This window comes from Rattus norvegicus, chromosome 2, assembly GCF_021556685.1.
Source record: "Rattus norvegicus strain SHRSP/BbbUtx chromosome 2, alternate assembly SHRSP_T2T, whole genome shotgun sequence".
Lineage (NCBI taxonomy): Eukaryota > Metazoa > Chordata > Mammalia > Rodentia > Muridae > Rattus > Rattus norvegicus.
In genome coordinates, this window is record NC_141535.1 from 205,977,432 (window position 1) to 205,990,236 (window position 12,805).

At 41.2% G+C, this 12,805-nt stretch overlaps 1 protein-coding gene across 4 annotated transcripts in view; it reads left to right on the top strand.

Moving 5' to 3' along the window:
* The window catches only part of Dph5 (diphthamide biosynthesis 5), a 45,469-nt gene that overhangs the window by 10,328 nt on the left and 22,336 nt on the right, over window positions 1-12,805 (top strand). For all 4 annotated transcript variants that reach the window (NM_001017449.1, XM_087620457.1, NM_001439427.1 and 1 more), the window contains 3 exon segments: window positions 1,584-1,692; window positions 9,430-9,550; window positions 12,569-12,608. In NM_001017449.1, the coding sequence (NP_001017449.1) occupies window positions 1,584-1,692; window positions 9,430-9,550; window positions 12,569-12,608 (270 nt within the window).

A 12,805-nucleotide genomic window follows, 5' to 3' on the forward strand; every position in this document is an offset into this window, starting at 1 on the left:
AGTCTCTATTTTTGGAAAACAGTAAACCTATCCTTGTTTGTGTTGTTTAGTGATTATTTCGAACGAGTTTGTGATGATGATAAATTTTAAACCAGTTTTTCTTTCATCTATTTAAGTAACTCACCCATAAAGCAATTTAAATTAAAAAATAAAACCCTCATTAAATAACTAATTTACTTTTCCTTATACTTAAATTAGGTCGTAAGATTCTGTTCAAGGTACTATTAAAAACATTCTTTACATCTGATGTTCTTGTTATTTTTTTAAACACTTACTATAAGTGAAATTGCTGATAATTTTTATACTGGCTTTATTTTATGTGTGTGATTAAAAACAGGCTTCCCTAGTGGGCATGTTTTAATCTGTAGCTGGCTGCCTCATGGGGTGTAAGCCCTTGATCTTCCTACTTGGTATGCATTGACCAGTTGACAGATTCTGCTTATTTCTAAGTAGTTTCTCAAACATGCTAATGTTGCTTTCCCCAGTAGGGCTTAGCATTTTTATCAAGATAAAAAAACCTTTAGTAATGCCATTTTAAATTGATGTGAGATTACATGTCACAGTATTCAATTTATATGTACATATACTCCCTCCCCCATCTCCTCCCCAGCCTCCTTAGGTCTAATCACACATTTCACAAAGGAAAGTTAACAGTCAGAAAACACACACACACACACACACACACACACACACACACACATTATATATATACAGTAACCAGATTGAAAAGAGCTACAAACAGAAAGAGTACACACAGTTATAAACTCCAAATGGAATTCTATCAGGCAGAATTTAATACATTGAAGGACCAACAGGCTGTGAACATGTCCTGTGTTTTACCTTTAGTTTTAAGATAGGAAATCAAATCCTAATGGGGCAGAAGAACTGTAAAGAACTGTTCAGCTGTCCCACGTATAGAACTGTAAAGGAGAAAACTCAGTCATTTAAAGTGTTCCACTTACATGTGGAAGCCGAACATTAATGGATAGGAATAGACATTAGAATAATTGTTCCCAGGGCCTGGGCAGATTCCTGGGTAGGGGCTGGAATGCGGATGGTCACTGGGCACAGGACGAAGCTGAGACCGGAGCAATTCTAATAACTTAAAAGGTGGTGGAAACTATGGTTGGTGACAATTGGGTATTTTGAAATAAGTAGTAGAGAAGAGTCTGAGTATTCTGAACACAAGAAAATAATAAATGAGGTAATAGTCACTTTGATCATTACTCATGTACATAATGGCAATTGGATTCATTACTAATGGTCAGTTAGAATTTCTTAACACCAATCCAAAGAAGTTCTGAGACAGGAATCACATTGCTGAGTTTATACTCTCTAGGCATCTTTAGCAGATACCGGGACACATCCCTTTCTGTCGGTGCTGTAGTTGGACTTGCATCCTGTGAGGGATGTGGAGAGACGTACACTGCATCCCTAAAAGCCCAAATAAAGGACCACTGCAGGTGCCCAGTGGAATCCGAGGAAGAACAGTTGTCTCTTTGACTTGAATTCATGAGCCAGGACAGAAACTCTTCTGTTAAGTTAATGCCATTCACTTAACTCAACCTGTTTTCTCACCACAGGGCTACAACACACAGTGATCTTATTCTGAGAGCAACAAAGTTGGGCATCCCTTATCAAGTTATTCACAATGCCTCCATAATGAACGCTGTAGGCTGCTGTGGTTTACAGGTAATGCCCCAAGGGAAGTGTTAGGTGGAACACAGCAAAAATTATTCTGTTTTCCTGTTAGCTCTGCTGATTTTATTGTTCTTTCATAAATTGTAAAACTTAAAATTTTGAGAATGTACTCTTAAACATATGCTGGATTTTTTTTCTATCTTTATTAACTTGAGTATTTCTTATTTACATTTTGATTGTTATTCCCCTTCCTGGTTTCCAGGCCAACATCCCCCTAACCCCTCCCTTCCCCTCCTTTATGGGTGTTCCCCTCCCCATCCTCCCCCCATTACCGCCCTCCCCACAACAATCACGTTCACTGGGGATTCAGTCTTGGGAGGACCAAGCCCTTTCACTGGTGCTCTTACTAGGCTATTCATTGCTACCTATGAGGTTGGAGCCCAGGGTCAGTCCATGTCTTTGGGTAGTGGCTTAGTCCCTGGAAGCTCTATATGCTGGATTTTTAAATATTGTTTTCCGATAATTTATTATCTTTCCTTGCAGCTCTCCATTAACCCTTTCTTTCAACAAGCCATTTAATTTGGCTATAGAATTATTTTAACTTTATGTCAATCTTGTATGTACATAAAAAGGAAAGATTAAACACATTGCATTAAGTATTCCTAAACGCTTTTTACAGTCTGTCAGTGACCTCATCAGTACAGTTGAACCTGAGTTCCCCACACAGTATCCCTTTCTCCTTCACTGAGAGCAGATGATGCAGTGCTTCTTACATGAGTACAGAGCGGTAAGCTGGTGAGGAAGGCCTTAGCCATGTCACAAGTGCTCGAGTGCAGAGTTAGTTACTTTGAACTCTTAACAGTTGTGGCTCAGAGAGCTTGAAAGACTGCTCTATTGATGTTGCCAGGATTTACCCCTAAGCTATTGGTAGCCACTTTTCCAGTGTGGTCTCTGTTCCGCTACTCAGATCTGCATGATCCGCGGCAGCTGTGGTCCCGCATGAGCAACAGTGTCTTGTTAAGAAACTGTCTATGAGGGCATACTCCAAATCTCTTAATAGGGAAAAAGCGCATCTTAGAATCTATGAAGTAACACCTTCCCTGATATAGCTTGCTGAAATCTGTCACCTGTGGAGAGATATTTTTTAAAGGACACATTTGCTGCCATGAGATAGTTCAGTGAATATGCCTCTAAGCTTAACAGCCCGAGTTCAAACTCTGGGACCCGCCCACATGGTGGAAGGAGAGCTGACTCTCACGTGGTCCTCTGATCCCCATGCGCATGGTGCGCCATGCCCCTCTGACACTCAACACTCTGATCCCCATGCGCATGTGCGGTATGCCCCTCTGAAACTCAACAAATGTCTAAGAAGAATGTTAAACCAGCTGTTTGTATTTCGGGCGAATATCTTAGTTTTACTGACTAATACACACCATCTATCTTAAAATCGTTTGATTGTGAAGAATCACGTAAAACATTTACACAAGTCTTTTTGGTACTTAAGCCATTGGCCTTAGTTATTTATTACATGCGCATTGGTGTAGAAATGTGGATCCCTTTTGTCTATAATACACACTAAACTCTTGCCAGTTCATCTTTATAGTTGAAAGCATTTCTGATTTGGAGCAGGATGGAACTCTAAAATGTTAACGCTACAAAGAACGCGCGGGGTAGAGAAAATGGACTCCTAAAAATGTTTCTGAGTTGGTAACAGAGATGGGAAAAAAAGACAAAACACAAACTAAAAAGAAAAAAAAAACCCTTCCCTTTGGGCAGTAATACCTTAAAAGCTTTAATGGTTACTAAAAGAAAAAACAAGAAAATAAATTAACATGTGATTTAAAGAAAGATGTAGAAACATCAAACTAATAGAGGATACGCTTTTCATGTTTCAGATTTTAATTTTAGGCTGTGTGAAGGAAGTAGCCCATTATCATGTCTCCCCAGGAGAATTGTTTTTGTTTTATTTTCTTAAACATTAAAACCAAGTACCTCCCACATGTATCTGTTGTGCAGAACTAAATTAGCTGGCCCTGTCTTTACAGTTTTTTGAATTGGTCCAAGAGGTAATTGTTCTATGTCTAAAATGGAAGAGGTCTATTTGGGAAGGAATTTGCTATGAGATTTGACCATTTCTGTGTAAGCCCCTGAGATTGTGTTTGTGTTTAATATATTGTTTTAAAGTATTTAGCTTTCATGATTGAATATGGACTTTCTCTAGACAGCTGTAACCATGTCCCCATCTTCATGTCCTATTATCTAACTGTCTATGAAATGGCAGTGTCCTTCATAACTGTATATGAAAAGGCAGTGCCTTGCTTGTCTGTTCCATAGGAAGCTTCTGTGGAGACAGACCTCTGTGCCACCCAAAATAGTCACATTCCAGGGGAAGAGGGAGTGGGTTTTTTTTTTCACAGTTCTAACTAAAAGGCATTTTAAGAAATGACAAGTCTTTTTCACGAGCACTAATTACTAATTCAAGACCCCTGAAGAGCAGATCTGCAGATGCTCAAGTTCCCTCTTTAAAATGCTGTAATGCTTGCATACATACAACCTGCACAGGCTCTCATACACTTTAGTCATTGCCAGACTGCAGTGCAGTGCTATGGAAAAGCACAGTTTCACATTGTCTAGGGCTGGATAAGAAAGTAGAACATATTAATTACAGAAACAGTTTCCCCATCCCCAGATATTTTGCTCCATAGTTAGTCAAATTCGTTGAATTAGAAGCATAGACATGGAGGGTCAGCTATGAATGTATGGCACACTTAGTAAATAAATGCATCTATCATGTGTAATGAAAGATTTTCAGTTGAATTCCTTTCCTTTTTTGGACTTTTGTCTTTACTATTTGGAATAGTAGTCTGAACAACTGATTCTCAGAGATAGTGTTCATGTGTGTATGTGTTTCTGGGGTGTGTGTGTGTGTGTGTGTGTGTGTGTGTGTGTGTGTGTAGGGGTGCGTGTGAGTACCACATAAGCCATAAGAAGGTATTGAATCCCCTGGAACTCTAGTATAGGCACTTATAAGCTGTCCAACCTGGCTGCTGGAAACTGAACTCAAGCCCCCCAGAAGAGCAGTACACACTCTGCAGCGCCATCTCAAACTCCAAGAGAATTTACTTTTTCTCAAGTACTCAGGTGCTACTGTCTCTGTAGGTCATGCCTTGAGAACCACCAACACAAGCCGGTAAAGATCTTAGAAAGTGTCCGTTGTGACTGAAAGAGCAGAAGTCGATTACCAGCAGTGCGCCTCCCAGATGGACAGTGTTAGCAGGCTCTTCCTTACGTTCTCTTGCTTAAGGCTGGAAAGGGAAGTAGGTTTCACTCTTGGGAGGTGTCCTGCCATCTCTGCATGCTTTGTTACCATTTCAAAAATATCATCAAGTTGTCAAAACAAAAGCCTGCTTGGAGTGCTGTGGAAGACCTAGCAAACATGCCTCCCATCAGCTCCGCCTCAGAGCAGAGCAGCTACAGTTTCTAAACCAAGAGCGGGCACGACCTTTACGCTGTCAGGTGTCGCCCTTCTGAAGCTGGTCTGTTTCGTTCTTTTCTGAAGGAGCTTGCAAGTGTTCAGAATTAGAGTAGACCACGGAGTAGTCTCCTTATCTTGGCAGCTTATTGGACAGTGGGAGATTCTTGTTGATCTGTGTTACTGATGGCAATGTATAGCTACAGAACTTACACACACACACACACACACACACACACACACACACACACACGTATATACAATCACAAACCCACGGATGAACATTCTATTATAGATGGGTCATAGGATTCTATACTGTAACTATCATCCTTAGTCAAAGTTTGTTTTAGAAGCTTACAGATTAGACATTCCTTCAGTAAATACTGTATATCTACTCACTGCTTGCTTGTAATGTAGTAATAACTACATTATCCTTGCAAGGATGTAGTAATAACCTTGTCTTCGAGGAGCTTGCGGATGATTGCCTGATTTTCTCATTCTTGTGAAACACTTGCACTTTCTCTGGCTGTTGCTTAAGGGACACTGAGTATTGCCAAGTGTTCTTTTGTTTATATAGTGCATGTCTACTCTAGAGAGATGTATATTACTTTCAAAAATTCATGGCCTCTTTTCTGTTTTCATTCCATGACACTAATACTCGGTGATGCTGATGTAGTATTCCTACGGTTAGACTTCAAAGCATTGGGAAGCTTCATCGTGGTCTAGGACCTAGTGTAGTAATGGTGAAAATGCAGCTCAGCAAAGGACACTGAACTAGGTCATGAGGAGAGCAGAGCTCCACGTGGCCAAGCTCTGCATGGCCGTCACCACAGAACTCACCTAAGCTCTGTCTGACTATTTGACAACTCATTAGCATATTTATTAAACATTTCCTCTTCCCATTAACTTTGTTTTTCATTTTTATTTAATTGTTTGTTTTGATTTTGTTTCTGTTTTTGTTTATTTTTATTTTCCTTCTGTGTCTTAATTTGCTTTTTAATTTGTATGTGTGGTGGGGGGGGATACATGTGTGTCACAGTAAATGCATATAGGTCATGCGACAACTTGTATAATAGGTTCACTCCTTCCTTCATGTGCATCTCAGGGGTCAAAGTCAGGTCATTAGAGTTGGAGGCAGATGACTTTACCCTCTGAGCCATCTTGCTCACTCTTGGTTTAGTTTTCTGAGATGTGGCCTGGTTATATAGCCAAGGCTGGCTTTAAAATCACCATCTCTCTACCTTAGTCTCCCAAGTGCTGGCGTGACCTATGTACCACCACATCTCCTCTGCCCACTGTTTTAGAGTGCGATTCATCCTTCTTCCTACTCAGTAGTTTCTTTCTAAATCGTGGGTCTCACTGAGCTGTTCTGCTCACACAGCTTGGCAAATGCCTCTCCCATGTGCAGTGTTGGCGGTCACATAGTTACCATTAGTTCTTCAGCTTACATACCTAACACCTCCTGTTGCATCTTCTCCCGCATCATAAAGACAACCTGTTTGAGACAGGTATTTCCCGAGGCAAATTGCTCATGTGTCTTCTGTTTTCCAAATGAGTTTTTGTCTTTGGAGTAAAATGCCTGAAATTATAATTCTTTATATTTACACCATAAGTGGGTTCCCACTTATGAAATCGTAGATTTTTGTAGTTCTTCTGTGGCATATCATAGTCTCTGAAGAGACAGGAAAACTAGTCGTTGAGTGTGTCGGTTTGTGGTTGAATGGTTGTCAGATGAAGGGTTTTATTTTCCTGATTTTTTTTCTTTAACAAAATATGATCTAATATCAACCTAGATTGGCTGCTTTCTCTCTAGGTTATTACAGATGAAGGCAGAACAGATCTGTTTCCCCTAGTATTTCTGAGAAAATAGCTGCTTTTGTAGTTTTCAAACTTAGGTTTAAAGTAGTAACATTGCCAAATTTGAAGCAATAATATTGTTGGGAAGAATGGCGGTAGCACACAGGCCAGAGTTGTAAGACAGCTGGTGTTCAGGCTTCTGCAACCTCAGTTCTTGTCACTGAGATTGGCTCTATTTGCCTTTTACAGTTACTGGTAAGACCTTTGGTTGTGAAACACAGAGTGCTGGTCTTTCTGTTCCTTGAGGTACTGACATCTCAGTGGTGAAACTGTTTGCATAATGTTCCAGTGTTCATTGTAGAAGTTTGCACCCTTGCCACAGGAGTGGCTACAGTTATAAATCAGGTCCTAAAGGCAGTGCCTAAGTGAGACTGGGCAGTTCACAGTCTTTCACACAGAGCACTCCTGTTCCGTTAGATGTGACTAGCATCCTAATCCTCTGTTCCACGCTTGATCACTCTCTTTTTGAATGAAGAAATAAACTTCCCTGCTTCCATGTTTTGAAATAGTTTTCTCCTGAAGGTTTCTATGGAATAGCATAAGTATTTCAAGTTTGATGGGGGGTGTCAAACCCCCTTTAAGATGTCTCATTGAGCTTGTTCATTTTAAATGTAGCTTTCTACGAATAGTTTTGCATATTTAGTATTTTTAAGCTTAGCTAATAAAGAGAGCAGTTGGATTTTACAGGCCCAGCGTTCAGAGCATCTTCATATAATCATCATGAACATTATTGCATCATATACTGAGCCCTGGCTGTGTTTCGAGACCTGCACTTGGTTATTCAGTCTTTACAGGTACTCTGATTGAGCTCGCCGTACAAGAGGTTCTTTACCACATCCAAGATGTCATTTGACTTGTCAGTGACCTTGCAGCTAACCAGAACCGCTGCTTGAGTCCAGACCTTTGTCAGCTCTGTGAGCTATCACCTTTTCCACGGGGCCAGAGATGAATTTTCTCATCATTTTAAACCTCTGTCTACTATGTGCATGGTGCATAGTAGGTGATTTATAGTCACTATTTATTGGGTAAATTTGCTTTGCAAAAGACAGAGGAAATCTTGTTATACAGGGCAGGAAGTCACAACACTGACTACTTGGAGCAGCATGGTCTTTGTACAGTCTTGTGACACGGCTGCTACAGAGTAGTGTGGCTTCTCTGAGGATGAGTTTGGATAACTGTCAAATGGGCCCTGAGAACAAATCTCCTTGGTAGGTAAATTGGAGTCTGTAGTGTACTAGGGACATGATGACCATCCCTTTAGGATTCACGAGGTGACGTGGTGACTGGTAAAGCTTTTAAGACACATACAGAGCCTGAGAACTGTTAGCTTCTCTGGAGCAGTAGGGAGGGATGCCCTGAGTGCCCCACCTTTTCTCACTTCCTTCCTGTCTGCTTCCTGGCACCTCTTGCCACAGCTTCTGAAACCAAGGTGAGAAGGAAGCTGTAGTACAGGAAACAGCATCACCAGTGCCCACTTGGGACACAACTCCTTGTTTTCACAGAAGAGCTCAAGGCTTAGGAAAGCTAAATGCTTTCTAATTTGTGAAATGTTTCTATATTTCAATGTCTACACTTTTCCTAATTTCTTACAAATCTTTTTAAAGTGTTTAAGTTGAAGAATTAAGTCATTCTATAATTAGCATTGTGCTTTACTGTACATTGTCTTGGAAAACATCTCATTTGTACAGTGCCTCTATAAATGCTATTATAATATTAATATATAATTGACCATGTGAATGATGTTTATGTGTCACTTGACCCCCATAGCTGGGGCTGAGGTGAATTGGCCCTGTTCCTGCACAGCTAGTGAGTTACAGAGCCAGCCTCCGAAGCTTCCCTGCCCTCAGTGGGCTAGTGTAGCTCTGTGGTTATAGCAATAGGGAAATGAGGTAAACCACCAGGGTGAGATGGAGATCCAGGAAAGGCCCTTACTGGTGGACTTTGACATGAAAGACAAAGATATTGGTTAATTGGGAGGGTATAGGTTGTGATCAATATCAGGAGTGAGTATGTGGCTTGCAGTTTTTATTGAGCTGATGTGATGGATAAGAACATAGGCTCAAACCTAAGTTTGTGTGTTTATTTACTTTTTAGCTCTGTGACCTTAGCTTAGTCAATTGTTCTTAGTCTTATCAGTGAAAGGGAATATTCATCTTTTGAAACCTGAAAGCTATTTTTATTTCTGTGTTCTTTTTTCTTTTTTAGTTTCTAATGTGTATGAGAGCAGTGAGTTCATGTGAGCGCAAGTGCTCACAGAGGCCAGAGGGCTCAGACCTTCCTGGAGCTAGACTTGGCAGTGATTATGAGCGTCATAGACATGTCCCCTGCAAGTGTGGTACTAGCAATTAACAGCTGAGCCTTCTCTCAGCCTGAGCCCTGTCTTCAGCCCAATTTCAGGGTTCTTGGCCTATAAAACAATAGTGATTGTCATGTAATTAAGTAATGTGTTATTTTTCTAGTTGTACAGGTTTGGAGAAACAGTTTCTATTGTTTTTTGGACGGACACTTGGAGACCAGAGAGCTTCTTTGACAAGGTGAAGAAGAACCGAGAAAATGGCATGCACACTTTGTGCTTACTTGGTAAGCATTGGGAAGACCCCCTTTCCTCTACACAATGCAAGTGTCAGAATTTTCATTTTGTGATAGAATTAAACCTATTGTATGAATAAGTAGGTAGGGGTGATGGGGAAAGGACATGGGCTAGCCACTGTATGCACGCAGTGCTCTCCCAGATGCTCAGCACCAAATACCACAGAAATCCTGTGTTCATGCTGTGACTTGCTGCTCCCTCTTATAACCTGTAGATCCTTTCAAGAGTCTGTATTTACAAGTTTGTCCATTGTTCTTACAGTTAGCAGACATGTAGTAAGCATTTATTCTTGCCACCAACCATTCTGCATCAGAATCACAGAATGGTCCTTCTGGAAGACACTCCAGGATCATTTCCTTAGAAGCTGTTTTTGCAGATGCTGTTGGGTATTGAGCTTTTTCCAGTACCATTCATTTACTCATTAACAGAACAGAATCCAAACGCCCTGTTATTCCCAGCTCTCATCACTGTACGCTCCTGCTCAAATGTTACTTCCTATGTAACATAGATGGCTAGGATTGCCTTGTGCACGTGGACTTTGCCTTCTAGCAGAGATCACAAGGTTTAACAAGTCACGTGCCTCCGAGCCTCTGCTAAGCTGGCATATTATAGAAAGGAATTTTAGAAACAGATGTTGATGTTCCCCCAGATGCCCAGAGCACAGCTGGCGTCTTAAATGAGTCTTGAACTGATAGCAAGCAGCAGATAAGATCCTAGGTCTCTGCTTTCCAGCTGGAAAAGATTGACAAGCTGTTCTTGGCTTTTGCCTTCATATTATCAAATGAAAACAAACCACCCTTCCTCAGGGCTGTGAGGTAGTGCTGCTCAAACTAGTTGTGGTAAGCTTTTTTATTACTCTATTTGTATGTGTGTATATGCATGTACATGCCACAGGACATGTGTGGAAGTCAGAGGGTAACTTGTGGAGTTAGTTCTCTCTTTACACGGTAAAGCTCCCGTGGATGAAATTCAGCTCATCCATGTAAGCAGCAAGTATGTGTACCAACCCCCAATCACAGGCCGATTCTTTTTTTGTTTGTTTGTTTGTTTATGTTGTGATGGTGGTTGAATAAGAAATGAGAATGACCCCTATAGGCTCATGTATTTGACTGCTTAGTCACCAGGGAGTGGGAATCTTGGAAGGATTAGAAGGATTAAGAGGTGTGGCCTATTAGTGTGGGTTTGTCATTGCTATAGGACGTGTGTAATGGGGGTGGGCTTTGAGGTTTGCCCATTGTAGCTTCTTCCTGCTGCCTGTACATCAGGATGTAGAATTTCCAGCTACTTCTCCAGCACTCTATCTGCCTGCGTGCAGCCGCACTGCCGCTGTGATGATAATGGACTGAGCCTCTGAAACTGTAGGCCAGCCCCATTTAAACACTTAGTTCCATAAGAATTGGTCCCAGTGCTTCTTTACCACAATGGAATAATGACTCAGACAGTTGTTTGTCTTACTTCATTTAATTTATTTATTTGGGTATGGAGTGTAGGGTGTCAGGCTCCCAGATTCCGTTTTTTTATTTTGTTTTGTTTTGTTTTCTTTTTTTTCCGGAGCTGGGGACTGAACCCAGGGCTTGTGCTCCCTAGGCAAGCTCTCTACCGCTGAGCTAAATCCCCAACCCCAGGCTCCCAGATTCTGAAACCGTGGGTCTCATCATTTAAAATTAGAATGTAGTTGTTGAATGCCTGCTATGAGTCTGCCTCTTTAGGGACCAGGGAGCAAAAGCATAGGAGGAAACTACAGCAAATTTATAATTTATTTAGAGACAAGACGAAAGTGATGTAGTCAGAAGTTAGTGGAACATTAGTTACGTAGATATTTTTAAGTCCAAAGCTTTAGAGTACATGAAATAACTTACTGCTTAAGCATGGTTTCAGACGGGCCTGGGAGAAGGCAGTAGGGGAGCAGTGTCCGATATTCAGTAGCCATCTGTGGTTTACATCTCTTTCAGGAAACTTGTTACATTTTACAAGTTCAAGGTGAATGATTAATAGAGGTGTTTACCTTAGTATTGAAGACATCATTTAAAGTAAAATATGATTTCTACTACTAATTGTATCAGAGGCCATTTTTCTATGGCATTCACTTTTTTTATGTGCCAGGCAAATAGAACCATTAAATAATATTTCACATTTGAGAATACTTAACATTAGTACCACAGACATTGAAAACCAGATTAGAGGTTGATCATTGTTATAATTTCTAGGTACACTTTTTAGAATTATTAATAAGAAAAACTTTTGCTCTCACTTTAGAAAGTGGTCCAAGTCTCAGAGAGTCTTCAGTTGTAACATTTATTTTTACAGTAACAAACTTTGGCTGAACCATCCATTTTGTATGTAAAGCAGGAAGCAGCTGTTGACCTTGTGTGAAGTTCCTCCGAGGACACAGAGCCAGCCTGGCTCTTCAGCGTTTCCCGAGTAGTGCAGGGAGGCAGCGGTGGGAGTGTAACGCTAAGGACCAAACCTTTACCACGGGCCCTGTCAGACATCAGTGCAGCGATTGTGTGCAGGTCACTGTTGTACCCAGGATCTGGCAAAGAACCAGGAAGCCCTGTTACTAAAGTATCATTCCTTAGTTTGGTATGTTGTTCCCCTTGTAAGAAAGCAAACATTTCTTTTCAAACTATGGTAAGAATCTATTTGCTACTTAGGTGTCATGGTTGAGGCTTCTCTAAGTGATGCCTGAAACACAGGCAAGTGTAGGAGTACAAGCAGAGGTTTGGGCAAGGCTATGTGGTTGTCAGCTGGTCCCATTGAAAAGGAAGATTCTGGTTAGCCATTAGGCAGTGCACACGCTACTGTTACTTAATGCTTCCCCTTATCCTTTCCTGCAGGGTGGTGTCAGGGCCACAGGCTTCCACTCTTCTCTAACCTTAGTAGGAAAATAGTCACACAGGTCCGAGCAGACATACCACAACGCCAGGATCAGCATTTGGGGGCTCTGGAAGATGAAGGGTTGGTGGGGAAATAACCGAGCTGAAAGAGCTGTCTTTTCTACTCTACAGATATCAAGGTGAAGGAGCAGTCTCTGGAGAACCTCATCAGGTGAGTCTCTCCTGAGGGTGCGCACAACTGTTTTAAGTCACTGACAAAGTCCGTAAGGTCTCCTTCAGGTACCCAAGTCCAAAGATGCTTGAGAAACGAGCTCTCAGAACACTTACACAGTAAATATTTGACTCTTACAAAAGATAGAGCGGGGTGATTGGGCAAAAGTAAGGGTAAAATTCATAGACCAACACCGA